Source organism: Acanthopagrus latus, chromosome 24 (genome assembly GCF_904848185.1).
Source record: "Acanthopagrus latus isolate v.2019 chromosome 24, fAcaLat1.1, whole genome shotgun sequence".
Taxonomy (NCBI): Eukaryota; Metazoa; Chordata; class Actinopteri; order Spariformes; family Sparidae; genus Acanthopagrus; species Acanthopagrus latus.
Genome location: NC_051062.1, coordinates 9,057,578 through 9,076,124, shown reverse-complemented (window position 1 = coordinate 9,076,124; position 18,547 = coordinate 9,057,578). Strand labels below are relative to the sequence as shown.

The 18,547-nt window shown below is 44.2% G+C and overlaps 1 protein-coding gene across 16 annotated transcripts in view; it reads right to left on the bottom strand.

Moving 5' to 3' along the window:
• Positions 1-18,547, bottom strand: part of dmd (dystrophin) — a 282,422-nt gene that overhangs the window by 31,301 nt on the left and 232,574 nt on the right. For 7 of the 16 annotated variants that reach the window (XM_037091716.1, XM_037091705.1, XM_037091714.1 and 4 more), the window contains 2 exons: positions 17,211-17,274; positions 13,439-13,474 (listed from right to left, as the gene is read on the bottom strand). In XM_037091716.1, coding sequence (XP_036947611.1) covers positions 13,439-13,474; positions 17,211-17,274 — 100 coding nt within the window. Of the gene's footprint in view, positions 1-10,005; positions 10,301-13,438; positions 13,475-17,210; positions 17,275-18,547 lie in introns of those variants that run through there. The other 9 variants (XM_037091710.1, XM_037091720.1, XM_037091713.1 and 6 more) reach the window with 4 other exon arrangements.

Here is an 18,547-nt window from a genome sequence, read left to right as displayed (position 1 = left end):
TCCTGCATTGTGTGTCTTGTCTTCTCGTGGGTCGGAGCTAATTAACCGCGCTGACTTTCTCGCGACCCGTCACACTCGCTGAAATTAAGCACTTCTGACAACACTGACTTTTTTTAAAAGGACAAACAGAAGACAGAGGTTGTCAGAGTAAATGAGACCGGCTTAAAGAATTCAAGACGTTGACGCCCCCGAGAAATGGACGAAAATAAATTGTCTTTATCCGAGTGAGGCTTGATGGACCTCTACGGGAACCCTGAGGCACAAATGAGCAGCTTGGCACATAATAAACCCCCCCGCCTCTCTATGCAGTTTTACCATGATGGAATATAACCCAGCCCCAGATGTACTGCACATTCATTTAGAAATATGAAACATACCCCCAAAAACTAAAACAATGAATGTCCTCTAACTAGAGTTTGGCCCATTCAATGTTGCATCCCACCTTTGACGCCATATGACGCAACAAAGATGCCACACTCTATTATCAATGCAGAAATGGCCCCTTTGGAGCACAGGTTTCTAATAGCACAGCCAGTGGCCGGGTTTGAGCTGTAAATGAAACACAGGCGTTACAGCTTTTCTGTCTCCATCAGATAAATGGCAGATAGGATTGTGATAATATGAGGACTGCCATGGTTACACACAAACACACACACACACACACACACACAACAGCGTATTGAAAATGACAACAAAGACAATCGATGACATCCAAGGGTCTTGGCGATGATAGAAGCTGTGAAGCGTCAAGCACGAGTGCCGATGATGCATTTCTAGAAAACTTGAGCTTAAAGAAAGCGTGATGGGCATTTTTCAGGTTTCATAAGTGTCAAACAGCAAATTATGAATTCATGAACAGCCTTCTTAAAAAACAGGAGTACTTCCTCACAGTTGTACGCCTCTGAGCACCAGTCAGGTTGCTGTTCCTGAGCTATGGCTTTGAATAATGGTCAGAAGACTTGTGGCAGAATATTCTGATGTCACAGTGACGCTGAACTTTGAGTATAAAATCTCATCACTTCATCCTTTTATCCTATTTTATCCACGTTCCCTGGATGCTTCTCTAAGACATAGCCTTCACAGCCACGGACAACCTGAAAAGATAATGCCTCTGACCACGACTATAGCCAGTGCAGAGGCAACTATTAAAAAACCACTGGAATCTGGAAACGGTCCAAGCTTTGAAAACATTCTCGTCATTTCAACTTAACTATCAGAATTAGATATTAAAAGTTGTTTATAACGTTCGTATCCTTTTGGCCTCTCTCTGCCTCCATACATGTAGCTACATCATCCATCATGTAATTTTCCATTCTGGCATCTTAAAAACCAGCAGCTGACCTTATGTTCTGTTATTGTGCCTTCATCATAGATTCAGTGTATGTACAGATGCTGTTTCAATAAAGCGGTGACAGATCGCCGCTGCACATTTGTGGCTTTATCACCTTAAATATGGTGTCAGTGCTGCTGTGGTCGCATGGCTGCCAGCTCTCCCCATATACACCCTCCCTCCCCCCCGGACGCTTCTCGTTTAATCCCGGCCGAGTGTCATGATCTGAGCTCTCGTTTTGCATTTCCCGTGGCATTTTTAAAAAACACCCCGCTCCGAATTGGAAACGGCATCCGGAAAACATTACACTTATACTAAATGGCAGCGAAAACTAATTATGCCACTGTAAGGCGAAGAGCTGATTTCACTGGCTATTAGTTCCACTTAGCGGCCGTTGTGATAATTATTGTGCTAACGTGATAAGAAAATCCGGACAGCTCGCTTCCAGCCGCATTAATAACAAAGTGCATCCATTCGAGCCAAAGTTCTGTCGGATAGACGCCGCTGTAAGTGTGATGGTAATGTGCCAGCTGCCTGTTTACATAAAGCTAATGGAAGCCACATGTCTTACCAGCGAGGCAATTAAACTTTTTTTGTTCCGAGCACATCAAATATTTGAAAAAAGTCCTTCGCGGGAGACGAAGAACAATGGAACCCTCCGAGAAATGCTTTCTAGTGGCTTCCGCTTTACATGTCAGATGGCTAACTAATAAGGCGTTTTGGCTCGCCGCAGTCCTGGAAGTGAGAGTGGCTTTCTTATTTAACAGCATGTGTCAATCATGGCGTATGTGGCGCTTTTCGTCATTAAGTTAAATATAGGACAGTTAAATGGCTATTCAGCGCCAGTTAGAATGAAATATTGGAGCCATTTTTTCGCCCAGTACGAAGGGAGAGAAAGGGACAGGAAGTGGAGCTGGAGAGGAAACTTCAAGATGAGGATTCTCTGATGTGTAAGAGGGAAACCAAACACACATTGAGTACAGGTGTGTGTGTGTGTGATCACGGCTAACAAACATGTGAGTGGTTGGCGACTGCTGAAACACAGCGGGTGTCGTGGAACAGACAGTAACTTTGTGGAGCACGAAACAAAATAAAGTTAATTTTAAAATACGGTTCTGCTGCTCAGTGTTCCTTCACGGATTGTTTTCTGGTTTATAATTCTGGCCCGAGGCCCGTCGCTGCACAAACACAACCCTGCCCAGGCTTGTTAAAAGCACACGTCGAGTTGGTCACACACAAGCGCACCTGCAGTTAACCTTTGCCTGAAAGGCAGACAAATAATAATCCATATGCTGCGCTGCTTTTCCTTTTTTTTTTTTTTTGCCCTTGTTTTTCTCTCCTGCCTCTCTCCCACATTCCCACTCCAGATAATGAGGTAGAGGGGTCCCATGGTGAAGAGCTACTTAAAAATCCTCTAAGCTTAGAGTCTGTGCAAACAGTAGCTCAGTCACTCAGCTCGTCATCGGCACACAGCTCCGAGCCACTCGGACAAATGCCTCTAATAAGCGTGCGGCATCAAACGCGCAGCTGCTTTCATCCCGAGCGCTGCAGAGGCTCCGAGATGTGGAGCTTCTGACTAAGACGCGCTGCACTTCAGCTCCCCGGCGTCCTTGAGCAAGACAGGTAAACTTGCAGCTGTTTACATCAGCCGCACAGTTGCGAACCGCAGTAATGAGGAGCTATTCCTCATAAAACTGAGATGATCCCAGTTCCCGATTCACCACCCAGGGAGGTCAACAACCAATCGACGAGTCGCAGAATAATACATCTTCGCGTAAAAGAAGAGGCTGTTTTATTAAAAAGGGGCACTGTGCAGCTTCAGAGAAGATACTCAAACTAAGAGGTTTAATATTTACAAGAGGAGAGAAAAATAAGCTTGAGGCTTGAGAAGTAGCAGGGTCCGCCACATGTAAACAAAGTAAAACAGTATGAAATTGTGTCGTCCTTTAAGGTCAGAATGTTTGTTCAGTCATGGAAACAAAGTTTGTTTATTTAGTTGGTTTAGGCATTAAAAAAATCAGTCCGTGAAGATCTTTCTCTTCTGATTAATTATCATGAGCTGTATCTAAACGGAGCCTCAGTCAGTGACCGCAGACCTGAACTGGAGAAATCCTAAGTTGACGTTGAAAGAGATGCAAGCTGAACTTTCTTGTCTTCTTTCATTAGTGACACTCCAAAGGGTTTTTTTTACGGCAACATTACACCTTTTTATGTGATTCTTCTCTAAACGCCCGACAAGCTGAGTTCCCGCCCCTCCCTGCTCATGTGTCCTTGAGCAGGGAGGACACTGAACACTCCCAGGTCCTGTGGCTAGCCAACAGAGAAACTCCCCTGAAGGGATCGATAAAGTGTTGCATTATGTTTCACTATTGCATCAACTCTCACCCTCAACCTCCATCTCCTGCCACACCGCCCACCTGTCCGCAACACCTTATCTGTCTCCACCGCCCACTGCGGCTTCAGCCTCCTATAGAAAACAGGCTATTTGTTTTGGAAGAGGAGGATGCTGCATCTGTTTTCTAACATTAGCACACAAACACACACCGAAAACCCCTGACAAACACACATTGTTCCAATATGTCAACAGAATCCAGAGCTGCAGTCCTATTACTTCCCACCAGATGTCCCGTCGGGATAAAAGAAAGAAATAACACAACAGAACAATCATATATCAATAGCGGCCTGCGGGAATCAAGCATCTTTAGTTTTAACTCTTTTTTTTTGGTGTTCTTTGAAAGCTGACACCGTCTCCCTAGAAAATGCATCATGGCCCCAGGACAAGCCAAACTGTTGATAATGCATCGAAGGCTGTCAAAAGATAAAATACTGCACAGCGAGCGGCTCGGGCGCAGCAGTGAGGGATTCGCTGCCTTGCTCGAGGGCGATCTGATTGAAGCTGACGAGGGCGTTCGACGCTCACACCCCCACCACCTACGATTTCCACACACAAAGCGGGACAGAAACCAGCAGAGACAATAGAGGTCTAATCTTATTGCGATGAAACAACGAGAAAAAAAAGATAGAAAACACAAAAAAAACTGGAGAGGCAGAAATGCTGTCTCGCGTTTGACAATAATGTCACAATCTATTTATTCACAACCTCGATCCACGTTCTCAATCGAAATCCTTTTTCTCAATTTTGAAATGCCCTGCCAGACTTGAAACGGCCCATGAATTCCTCAAATTGCACCGCTCAAACACATTATTGCATCAAAAGATTATTCTTGCTCTGGTGCGAGCTCCTCATCCACTATGCTGCCAGCTATAATCCACGTTGCATTGTTTAAAATATGCCACCCGAGGAAGAGCTGCGTGCCGTAATGCATCCAATCAGACAGCCAGGTCAATGAGGTCATGTGAAGTTTGAAAACATAAGTGAGTGTGTATACTAGAGTCTCTACAACTCGCCTTCAAAAGTAGATTGCAAACACCTTCAAGATTGATCACAATCCGAAATCAGACCAACCGACCAAAAGCCTCAGAATTCTACTCTACTACATTCAATTCTACTCTATACAGACCAGACAAGACAGAACAAATACAAATATTGACTCGAGGTTCAAAGATCACCAAAGTTATTCACATTCATCCCGAGGGGAACATGGACGAATAACCCAAATGTCATGACGATCCATCCAACAGTGGTCGATGTGTTTCACTTAAAAGTAAAAATGTAAACCTGATGGTGCCACAAGTGGGAAAGTCAGACATACAAACCCAGTAGGATCCATCCTCTGTGGCTGATGACACATTTCAGTCTAGACAGACCAGCACTGCCATATATAGAGCAGAAAAATAGAGGCTTTGGATGCGTTTTGTTTGTAAACAAATCACAAAAAGTCTCCAGGGAGCGTCATCGTGCACTACAGGTGAGGTATTGAGGAGGAACCTTGTTGACACCTTTGTGCTTTTAGCCTATAGTCTATTTGTTTACATTTAGGGGAAAAAATGCATTACAGAAAGCCTTACTGCTTCGGCTGATAGTTGTTCCTGTTCACAATGTACAGACAATCCCCACTGGATTACCCCGAAAAAGTCTGAATCTGATCAGATGATGTTTTTTTTCCCCCTCCCAGAAATACAAGACGTTCCTCCACACAGTGTAACTAAAAGTGGGATAGAGCTGGTGTCACTTTTTGACAGCGATAACGCACACACACGTGGCGCCGCACAATGACACGCACACCCACACCCTCGAACACACAATGGTACATATTGCAGTTAACAGGCAGCTGAATGGCTTATTGAGGCAGTGACAGATAGGCGTTTTAAATAATGGATCCGCACAGAGACACCAGTGTCACTTCTCGCTGCAGTCAATTATGGCTCTTGGATGAATGATTAAAGGTGGTTTATGGGCTACGGCTACGTCTTCCTCCGCCTATCACCAAGAGTGACTCCCCCGACGGAATGTTTCCTGCACACCAGGCATCTGAATGAACTCAGACAATGGCCTTCAGGGATATAAATGTGAACAAGAGCAGCAAAAAAAAAAAAAAAAAAAAAAGTGTGTTAAAAAGCATGAAAGGCGTATTCATCAGCTGGATATGAGGGGAAGCTGTTTGTGAGGGAGAGACGACAAGTGCCGAGGGATCCCACAGAGCTACGAGAGACTGCGTTAATTATTTTCCTTGTGATATTTTATCATAACGATTAGAGCTACCATTTTAGAAACATGATCACTAATAGGTTTCGTTTTGTTCTTTTAAAAAAAGCTCAATTTTAACTCAAATAGCTGGTCAATGTAGTTTTTTTTTTTTCTTTTTACAGAGGTTGCGGTATTAAGAGGAAGTAGCACATTTGTTTTCAGTGGTGGATGAATCCACGTTTGGTGCTACAGTATGTACTTTTGGCAGCATGTTGGAATTTAGACAAATAAGCTATGATGTGTGTGTTTATGGCAGTAATGCAGGTCATTACTTTGGTCTCTTTAGCGTCTTAAAACAGCGAAAAACAACAATCACAATACCATGCGAAGTCTACAAATTGCTTGTTTAGCCGACAGCGCAAAACTGAACTCATGAAACAGTGAAAAAGCTGAAAAATCTTCATGTGCATGAAACTGACACCACAGAATTTGGGGTAAATTTTGTGTTGTAAATGAACAGGACTCAAGCACTTTCAAGGTACCTAAAATGAAGATTTCCAGACTCTCAGCAACTTCAGCATCACATCTAATAGCTACGTTACAACAGGCTATTGCAATTTCTATGATCTAAATGAGGAAATGTGTGTTCTTGCACCTTTATTCCTGTTTTCAATCATTCAGATAATGTATTGGATTCAAATGTATGACTGGGTGCAGCTAAATTATGTGCCGATGCGCCCTAAAAAAGTCTGAAGCCCTGTTTACCCGAGATAATTGGACTTTTTGGTGCAAGAAGCAGATCAGACACAATTATTAATAAGTAAAGTTATAAAACAAGTCTGGAGGAGCTTATTGATCTAAACTCAGCATTACTAGGCATTGGACTGTTGGAAAGGCACCTCAAGCTTTGGTAAATGGTAAGAGCAGTGGCAGACTCAGGATGTCTGAGGGCAGGGGCAAATAAATAAAAAGAGCACCAGCGAGCAGAAAGGGCATCACAGAGGGCACCTTCACTGGGTCTATTGAGCATGGCAGCACCGGTGAATACGTGTATTTTCTCCTTGATTTTACACAGCAGGATTAACACTGAACACAATTGGTAGTTTCAACCCTACGTCAAATATGTTTTGCAGCTGAACAATCACAACCACGAGCGCTGCATTAGCACAAGGAGCACCGGTGGGAAATAAAGACGGGTTTGTCACATCAGCTGCAGGAAGGGTGAGCCTGCCCACCATAAACCTAATGTCATGTGAACAACATACGGTCCTCACACCGACCCAACAGAAGAGTTCACTGAGCCCAAACGGAACGAAACTCACTACAACACATTTTACTTTGTGACCTTTGCCGAGTGTTTTGTTTCCGCAGCCTCTCTCTTCACTGTGATAATCAATGTGAAATTGTATGAAAGGAGGGCGGGAAAAAAATCTGTCGATGCTTTTGGCTTCAGGAGGTTGAAACTACTGTCAAATGTTGGTGATTATACAAACACTCGGGACTTGTAAACCCCTTTTTAAAAGCCACAAAAATCTGTCATCTGCATAATTGTCACAGCTCCGATCTTGCATGTGTACAGGTGAACTACAGCATGAACTTTTTCCTGCAGCGGCGGCAGATGTGCCTCGCTCGCACGTCTGGAAGAAGACAAAACAGAGGCAGCTCTCTGTCTTGTTTTGCAGTGGGTAGCGGTGGACATTCATATTTTACATCCTGGGCTTTGAGCTGCAGGATTTCAGTGGGCTCATCGTCCCTCGGAGGACGACGGAAGATGGTTATTAGATATCAAATTAAAACTTTTTTTCCTGACAGCTGCTGCTCAAGTGTCCTTTCTCCAGGAACAGCCCGATATGGAGACCATCGGTGCCGGAGTCATTACTCAGATGCTGATACAGAAATATCGCCACGTCCTCCCGAGGCGAGTATAAGTTATTATTCAAACATGACGCCTGCAGAGAAAGAAAAAAAGGCCTTCCATCACCGTCTCTGTATGCAGAAAATCACCCCTTAAAGGTGCATCACGTAGTTCTGATCATAATATTTGCAATATCAATGAGGTAACAGTACAAACTCAGGGAGATTTATGTTTTACATGACTCAGTAAACAAGCTGTTCTCAGAGGAAAACACTGTGCAGCTAGGAAGGTGGCAGGGTCCGCCAAATGTAAACAAAGTGAAGCAGCAGCGAAATTACGCTGTGTCATCAGAAGAGATGAAGAGAAAGATCTTCGCTGATAACTAAATAAACATACTCTCTTTGTTTTCATGATGGACAAAGACAATTCTGTGCCGTTTTCCTTTGTTTATATGTGGCAGTTAGTGCCACCGAACACTGTTCTGCACCCCATCTTGCTCCGAGAACAGGTTGTTTGTTCAGCTATGGAAACAAATAAACATTCCTGAGTCTGTATGACCTTTCTAATCAAAAATCTGAGTTTGAATTTCTTGTTTAAACCCACATAGCGCTCCTTTAAGATCAGTTTGTTTATCCATTTTTCCCCTGTTATAAAAACGAAGAGATTGGTTATTAAGTTTATGTGGAAGACGAGAATTTCTTCCCCAAAATTACGCAGTGCCCCTTTAAAAAGCGACAGATTAGGCAGAAATAGAGCTCCTGGTGTGATAACAATCTGCATGAACACAAAGACAGCACATAACAGTCATGCCTGAGCATGTCAGCGACCGGAGTTGAATGTGTGTGTGTGTGTGTAGAGGCTTTTTATCCATCAGCTGTATTTAATCAGCACACACACACACACACACCTGCATTCACATCAGTGCCAAAAATCTGCACCAGCGAGCCGCTCTGCATCCTCTGAGCTCTCATTTCACCCAACTCCTCACACACTCACATGACGCACAGAGGTCCATGTTACCAGAGCAGGACGAGGCTGCTCATGGTGAAGTGACCAGAACCAGAACAACGCATGAACCCAAATCCCCCCTCACACCCCCCCTCCTCCTGGCTGTTTGCGTTTTTTTGAGGCCTGGCTGTTATTTTCCCAGCCCCGAAAATAGACCCAACGCAGCACATCAGAATCACCGTGCACACCTCAACACACACAACACACACTAACACTTACGCGCGCACACGTGCGCGCACACACACACACACACACACACACACACACACACACACACACACACACACACACCCATCCAGGCATGGGCTGCTTCGCTTGGCACGGAGGTGATTGTGGTTTGTGTTTGTGGCTGTGAAGGAATGCAACCCAGGGATCCATCGCTGCTCCGGCGCTCTGGGAGCCTCTTCTCTCGCATAAATTAACACCAATCCCCGCCGGGCCGGATTCAAACACACGCGCACCGAGCCCCGCTTTGCAGTGTGTTTGCTTTAAGCGTTTCAATGCCCTCCTTTATATGCTCCCCAACATGGCAGCGAGCAGCCGGTGAGACAGTGAGAGAGAGGGGGGGGAGAGAAAACGGGCTTGAATTGGGAGGAATGTGTCCGGAGAGGAGAGCGGGGAGGGGAGAGGCTCTCTGGCCGCGCACCTCGCCTGCTTCCCCGGCGACAGCCGCGACCAGCAGCCGCTGCGACGGGGGCGCAGCGCTGGATGGTCTAATGCTACCAAGACATGTTCTCCTGGCGTCCCGTTCTCCCTTTCATGCACTGCATCCTCTCATCTTAAACGCATTAAAATATGGCATTTAGACATGTGATTTATTTTTTTGCTGTATGCGTGAAAGCTGGCTCATGTGAACATGCTAGGTGACATTCACTCGATGCACTTGCAGATTAACAGCCACCAGGCAAGGTTGGATGTATATCTGCGCCCCCAGATGTAGATTAAAAGCATCTTTGTGCACATCCGCATGCTGATTTATGCGCATATTCTGGTCTACAGGTGAAATGTTTTCCTCCGGAGCAGGAGGCACATCTCTGCCCCCTGCTCGCCGCCTCTCCGCCTGCCTCTGTGCCGTGGAGCCGGTGTGTTTGTCCGTGTGAACAGGTTTACTGCATTACGACCAGCACAATTACCATCACCATTATTTATCACCACCATAAAACGCTCCCCACCACCACCACCACCAGCAGCAGCAACCCTCCCACCCCCCTCCCAGACACTCACTTCCGAAGCTGCTCCCGCATCGCCGGCCGATCAGAGCGCTGCGCGTCCGGCAAGGAAAAATAAAAAACAGAGAGAGAGAACCGATTCCCGGGGCAGAACCGAGGCGATGTCCCAAGCCCCCTCCGCGGTCCGACCAGCGTCCTCTACCACCGGAGAGAGGCGTCCGAGATTACCGTGTGTAGCCTACGTGTGTGTGTCGGTGTGTGTCCCTCTGCACACGGCAGCGGTGGGTTGCAGAGGCTGACTGGCCAGCAGCGAGAGGCACGAGGGTCAATCCCGCCCGGCAACGGCACAGAGCACTTCCGTTCACCGCTTCAAAATAAAAGCTGCAATGACAGAATTTCAACTTTTTTTTTTCACAAATAGGGAAAAACGATTTAAAATATCTATTCTACTTTGTTTTCGTTTAAAATGACTTTATTTATTTATTTATTTATTTATTTTTGAAGGAGTGGCAGTAATGCACCTGAATGCTAGTTGCAATGCACCATAAAACAAACAGAAGAAGAAGAAGAAGAAGAAGAAGAAGAAGAAGAAGAAGACGCGGCTCTCGGGAGATGGAAAAAAAAACTGCATATGGCTTAATTTCTATTCACACTACTTTCCTGTTCATGTTTAGCTAACGAATGCTAACTTGCAGGGTGCATTTAGCCATGCAGCACATGGACTTTTTGCTAGTGGACACAGCCCTCGAGGCGGAGCCCTGTTCATTCCAATGACAGCTACTCAGTTGTACATAAGTCAAAAAACGCCTTCCTGTTTAGCGTCCGACTTACTTTACTGAGGTTAAAATAATTTTATTGTGCGGCTTCTATTGGACAGTCATTTTGGCGGGTTGCGATGCTCCATTTCACAGCCCCTTTTTTCACAATGCTAGCTTATGGGAAAAAAGTCTTTTTAGACCACAGGTCATCACCTGATGATGTAGTTACACGGTTTGGCCACTAGGAAAACTGGCCTCACACCCCATTAACAAGGTGAAGCAACTACCCCAATGTCCAACAGATGAAGTACCATGTGGCATGTTGATTATTACCAAATTTATCTAAAGGTGCAATACGTAACAATCAGTCACCTGTCAAATGCAAGAGCTTTTAGACCAGGGCTGGCTGAGGCTAGCTGGTAAGCATGCTAACTTCAGTAGATATTTTTAAAATACAAAATGCAACATCATAGCATAACAAACTCTTATTTCTTAGTCTGTTGATATTTAGTTTTACTTATGTCGAACTAACATCCCAACATATGTTACGTCTAACAATCAAGCCAAAGTGGCAGGGGATCCAAACTCCTACTTGTTTGTCCACCCTGGCAATTAATGGTTAACAGCTGACACCTTTATTTTGAAATCTATGACCAACGAATTTCCGGCCTGCTGTTGTCTGCGCCTGTGAATCTTGACACAGCTCAGCAAGACGAGGCGGAGCTCAGGCTCCCTGCCTCTGCCTCCCTTCCCCCCATCCCGCTGTTTCTGAAAGCAAAGGAGCCTCAACACCATCCGAGGAGGTTTTTCACCTCCCTGACAGAGAGAGAGAGAGAGAGAGAGCGAGAGGGAGGGAGGGAGAGAGAGAGAGAGAGAGAGAGAGAGAGAGAGAGAGAGAGAGAGAGAGAGACTCTTGCTTTTCAAGACTCAGATTCCCACATTCAAGGCCATGAGAGAGAAAAAGACAGAAGAGGGAGGGAAAGGAGCAAAGAGGGGAAAAGAGGAAGAGACAAAAAGGCAAAGTAGGTGGAGGAGGAGAGAGAAAAAAGGGGGTGCTCACACAGGAGAGGAGAGAGTAGAGACAGGAAGAGAGAGAGAGAGAGGGGAGGAGGAGGAGGAGGAGGAGGAAGAAGGAGGAGGAGGGAGGGGGTCTCTTTGCTTTGGGAATCAAGTGTTCAAGGCTTGAGAAATGTAGGCTATGTTGCACCAGCAAAGAGAGACGAACAGCCTGTAATTTATCAGGCAAGTCTCAACTGTTATTTTATCCCACCACAACAGTGTGTCTTTATACCTGAGTGTGTGTAGGTGTGTGTGTATTTAGATCGAGAGACAATAGGAGAGAGAGAGAGAGAGAGAGAGAAAGAGAGAGGGAGGCAGAGGACGCAGAGGGATTGATTCAACACTTCAAACAATTCCTGATTACTGATTTTGAAGCCGCTGGACGTCACTTCTGCAGCCGACGATGTTTGTGTAGGTGGTTATGGATTCAGAACTGAGGACTCCACCCGTGTGTGTGTGTGCGTTTGTGGGGGGGCTCTGCTTGCAGTGAGGCTAAATCAAACACACACTCACGCAGGACTGCGAGGTGGATGCTGCAGGTTTGAGGTGCACGGGCGGACAAGTGATCATGCACGAGAAGCAGTTGGTCGGCCATATGTTGTTGTCGCGCTGTGGCCTGAATGTGTGAGTGTGTATTTGTATTCATGAGACACGGTGTGTTTGTGTGTTGTTAAGTGTGTGTAGGCTATAGTGGGTGTATTGTATGTTTGCACACTGGCTGCTGCAGTGTGTACATGGACACTAAATCACCAAAAGTATGCTGACACCCCTACAAACACTGCATCATTTCGGTCTGGGGACTTTCTGTCATAGTTTGGGCCCCTTAGTTCCAGTGAAGCATGCAGTGACGTCATGCTACAAACTTTGTGGAAACTCCTGATGTTCCCAGTTTGGTGTGGCCTGTCTCTGAAGCCATGATCTCAACCCTATCCAATACCTCTGGGATGAAATGAAACACAGATTGTGAGATTTGTGGCTGAACGACAGTGGAAGAGGAAGCATTCACTACTTAAAGGGATAATCCTGTGATTTAGTTTTGTACCTCTATAAATGCAGAGGGAACACAAGACACTGATTTAAAAAAAGAATGGTCAAAATGGAAGCGGCAGAGGCCGAGATATCCCAACACTTAGTCCAAAGTATGTGTCAAACTCTAAAATACTACATTTCCCATAATTCATCTCAAGTAGGTATTTTATAACATGCTCCTGGCTAAGTAAACACAAGCATTTTCTTAAACTACAAGCCACATCTCATATTAAAATACTAGTTTTAACACAGATTATTTGTTATAAATCTGTCGTCTCCAATTTAAAAATGAGACCAACCCAGATGACATCACTGTGACATCATCAGGTTTATTGTCTCTGCGAAGGTGCTATGTGTAAGAATGTAAGACAGAGTGAATGAAGAACAGTGGATATTGTTCTAGGATCATATGAATGCTAATGGTTTGGAAATGATGTGTCCATATATCACATATGAGTGTAATGTCTGGATGTCCACATATTTTTGGCCACATAGCGTATGTTGTGTGTATTGTAAGTTTTATATTGTGTGTGCATGCTTCATACAGTGACGGATGGTGATGTGTGTGTAGACAGGTGTGTGTGTGTGTGTGTGTGTGTGTGTGTGTGTGTGTGTGTGTGTGTGTGGTCAGCTGGCACTCACAGGGTCTCGGCCATCAGGTCAGCTCCATCTTTATCTCTGCATGTGGAGAGGAGAATCTGTCACTTCTCTTTCCCTCCCTCCCTCTTTCCTCCTCCCTCCATCTCTAAGTTAAGTCTCACTTGCAGTTAATTCCACATCAAACCAAGAGCTACGTAAACACTCTCGAGAGCGGCCAAGCATGTCGTGCCAGTTACATCCATATCTCTCTCACTCGGTCATTAAGTGTTAACTCAAGCATGCCATACTGCTAGTTGCTGATTACCAGGGCCGGTGGAGTCCAGCTAAAGAAGAAGCAGGAAGTGAGCTCGATCAATCACACTGTGGGCTTATTCTGACCAATGAGTTAGGAATGTGAGGCAGAGAGCTAAGCCGTAACGTCTCACAGAGCAAGGTAGCTAATGAGTGTAGCTGCTGAGCCATCAGCTAACACGCTCGCGATGCTTGCTACCTCTTAGTTCACAAAATTGTGCCACCAAATGGATCACCTGTGTAAATGCTAATATGTAGTGAAACAGCAAAAACAGAGTCAGAGTTAGTCAACTGTCTCAGTATTGTCAAACCTTTTTCACACAGCCAACTAAAGACTGGACTGTTGTGCCTTTATTCCGCCTGGTCATTCTGTATAAAAGTAATGCAGTGGTAGTGTGTGATCTCTGAGTAAAAAGGGCTTCAGTGATACAGCAATATGTACCAAAACTTTTTAAAACTCGCTAACATTAGCCGCTACAAGCTCCTGGTCATAGCTGTAGCAGCAAGAACTTTATTTTGTTATTTCGTCTTTCAAATGTTACAGTACACTTTTTAAACAGTATTAGAATTTCCCCTCATTGTACAGCACTGAGTATGCATTCACTACATAAAGCTTACACTCTGGTTTACCCCCTGAAGTTAAAGAGGAGTTCTGTGGGTCTGAACAATGCTTGGCTTGGCAAAATAATTTGTAAAGCTGGTGCTTCTGCCAGGCCTGGCAAGGTTGCAGAACCCCTACATTAATCATAGCAATCCCCTGAACTATCTAAATTAAAAAATAAGGCTCATGGCTCAAAGCGTGCAGGACAATTTGTGGTGAGTGATCACAGGCGGGTCTCGTGTTAATCTCAGTGGAATTCCTTGGTCTTACCAACTAACCAACAGCAAAGACCGACGTTTGTGCCTCCTGCAGTGCTCAGGCAGAAGTTGTAAGACTGTGCTTACTACTGTGCTAACACACCCCACCTCCGAAACTTCTGCTATCTGCTGATGAGTAGTAAACAGTCTCTCGGCATTCATCGGGGCACTACAGGGCAAACAGGGATTCAGCTGCTCGACAAGCATGTTTACAGACATAATGAAGTAAATAATGTGCATTTTCTGGTCTACCGTGCGGTCTCTTGGCAACAGCAGACTGTAAAAGACTTACTAAACATCTGCGTTAGCTGGCTGTTTAGTGAGACACTGTAATGTATGTTTTAATTCGAGTTTAGCCAAGATAACAAGGCAGACCAAGCTTCAAACTGTCTGCACATCTGAGGCCATGAACCAACTGGTGGATAAACAAAGCTTGTTCCCTCAGGAGGTAAATGAGAAAACACGACTGGCTGATGCTGAATAACCACCACAAATGTTTTCTTGTTGGTCTGATCGAGGATCATTTGAATGTAAAGCTGCCGTGGTAAAGGGTAAACTGGGGAACAAACAGGACTTCACCTGGTACCCCATGTTCACAACCCCCTAAAGTGCCCCCTTGGAAGTCCCTTTGGTAGATAAAACAAGATAAAGTGCCCTCTTGAATGCCCTTCCAGTGACAAAATGTGATTAAGTACCCTCTCTTCACTATAAATACATCCTTTTTATTTTTTTCACCCTTGCCCCTCAAACATCCTGAGTCCACCACTGGATATTACAAAAGCCAAATTATTTAAAATCAGGGGAAAACATTGCAGCTGCATCTCGGATAGGATGTTTGGCCGGGACATTACACAGGACATCATTCAAGCCAATGGGATATGACTTTTCTGTGTTTGTACTGTGTGCCAACTGCTACATAATCAGCTAAATGAGCCAATAAAGATTATGATGGTATTATTTTCCAGCGAGGAACATTATTGAGATAAATTCATGAGATAGAAATGTGATTGTGTTACTGTTTGTGAGTATCACAGCATTCAAAACAAGCCTAAAGGTGAAAAAGTATTGAGCGTGTCATTGATCGAACTGCAGCGCATCACTGAAAGTCCACTACAATTAAAACGTGTCCAGTGCTCTGAACTTTCATCAAATGTCTTCACTCTCCCAACTTCACCGGGTGGTGTCATGTTACTTAAAGATAACCAATTACTGTACAAAGCAACACTGTAATGTACAAGATAATTATGAATGAGCTGATATTCAAACCTTTAAAACAAACTTTTTCAAAGCTGTCTTTCATCTGAACCTCTCAGTGGGTGAAAAAGGCTTTTTTTTTTTCCTAAGCAGTTTTAGGACTTTTATGTCCCACTTTTCTTCCAGTCCTACACATCCTATTCCATGTGGATATGTTAAGAGAGGACCGACATCACTCATTTGAGAACTCAAACAAAGAACAGCAGAACATGAAAGTGCAACATGATGTATGAAAGGAACTTATCCCGTTGCAGAACATTTCATGGAAATGAATCATCCATTATACAGGAAGCGAGGAGGTTTTCAAAGAAGTTTAGAGAGAAGTTGGTCCTTCTGGATTTCTGGACATCAAGAGATATTTGAGTACGCTGTGTTTTGAAAAAAGTATGTTGAATAAAGCATGGTGCACGGGAGAAGAGTTTTGATTTAGGTCTACAAGCCCTTGTAATATATCTACAAGTTCAGCATCTTAGACCCAGGATGTGGAGTCCTTCATCGCTATCCTTAACTGAACAGTTAGAAGACATACTGCCCGCTGGTAGTGACATTAGTTCAGCAAAAAAGCTGATGGTAGAAGTCGACAGATGCCCCACTGAGCTACAAAAAAACACATTTCAAGACATTTCTTCACATTGTAGCCTCTAGCCACTTTTAGCATTATGCAAAGCACACTCCACTCTGTTTGTTAAATGTTAGCGCACTCAAAATACAGATTTGTGTTCCTTCCATGACATTTAAAGGTGCAATGTGTAAGAATTTTAGTCTAAAACATTCAAAAATGATCTACGATTGTCAACAGATTGTGAAAGAATAACAGTTCGGACATTACATCAGTGGCATCTATGATAGCATGCTAACCTGCTAGCCCAGGGCTTGATAACCTCTTTCTCACAGTGCTCCTAAGCTCCTGTATGGCTAACTGAGCTAACAAGCTAACAGTAGCTTCAGTCATGGATGCATGAGCAGAATACAGTTAGCAACAGTAAGCAGTTACTATTGAGATATTTGCTGGTGGCCAGTTCTGACACATTACACCTTTAACCAGACTGCTGAGTTGTGTTGAGTATCTTTCAACCTGATTAGAACTAGTGCCAACCATATATAAAGATAGACGACATGCCAGTTCCTTAAAAAAGAAGCAGAAACATCTCGATCGCCCCCTGGTGGCTGGCTGCAGCAAAGGTAATATCTGATGCTATAAAAAGGCGTCCGAGTCGTACTTGCTATCAGCCAATTCTCCATTGTCCCATCACTGGAGTGCAAGATGGTAGTAAATGTATCTTGGATATTTTGTTTTATGTAGTAAACACGTAGTCTATCTTCATATACAGTCGATGGGATTTGTATATAAACTGGTGGAGCTGTTATATAAGTAGCATCCTCGGGCCACAGCTCAGAGGTCAGTACTTACTTTATGTAGTAGGGCACATTGTTCGGGGAGACGCCCTGCTCAAAGGGGCTCTCTACAGATCCTGCTGAGACAGAGAAACAAGGGTCACAACAACAACTCAAACTGTCTGCAGGCTATTTTACTTTTCACACACACAGACACATTTTATTTTACTGCACGATCAACATCCTGTAGGTCCAACAAAAAGCATGCGGGCGATGTCTGTGCAGCAGTTAAACCAAAAAAATAAAAAAAACCATCACATGCAAGGAAAAAGTTTGCTTCAAAGTAATATACGTGATAATGAAAAACAGCAGAAAAACAAGAAATATTGCTAATTATCTCACTTATTGTGCCCACAAGAGTTGGCACGCCAGCCGTTAAAGCGGGGCTGTGCTTTCTGGGAATTGTCAGCACAGTTGGAATGCGTCTCTGACCAATCAGAGCGCTTGGCTGAAAGTACCCGCTGTATAAGCGTTATTGTGCCCCGCGGGTGAAATTTGCTGCAGTTAAAAACAGAAGCGATGCATCGCAGGACAACTGCCAGCACACACGCGGTGTATATCAACACAGCAGAGTGTGTACGCTCTCAATGCTCTCTCATCATCATCATCATCATCATCATCACTGTCATCTTTATTATAACCCCATCACCATCTCTATCTGCCCTGCTTTATCTTTCACAGCTCCATTATCAAGCCAGATAGATCATTTATACATCATGAAATGTGACATCTGGATGGTGTCTTCATTTTCAAAGGATATGATAATTTATGTTTTTCTCCTGACAGCATAATATATGTACGGAGTTGTTATTTAACCACTTCATTTGTATCTCAAGTGTCACTTTTTGTTTTTCCCTTCCTTCGTTTTTCTCCTCACCAGCCCCCCCGTGGTTCTTTAATTTTAATCATCGCCACGAGCGTGTGAGCGATGTTGTGATCTTTTGTTATCTGTGGTCTTTTAATTACTCCGCAGATGAGCTGTAATTAAAGTAAAGAGAATTGATGAGGAAAAACAGCTCACCGCTTGATGAGTGGCTCCAGGTGGACGTCTCTAAATGACAAAAAAAATCATCCTGGTGGTCTTACAAGTGTACGCATCATTAATCTGCAGTGTTTAATGCATTCTGAGTCACTGTCACATACGTGGCTGGAGAAACTAATAGTGATCACAAGCTCATGTTTTCTTTGCTGCATGTTATAATTTCCAAATGTGAGATAAATCGCTCCGTCAACACAGAAAAAATGACTGAACCGACTCCAAAAGCTGATCAGACATTTAAAATTGTTGGAAAGCTTTTGGCCAACAAACACCAACTGTACATAATCACCATCCATCAAAGTTAAACAATTTTA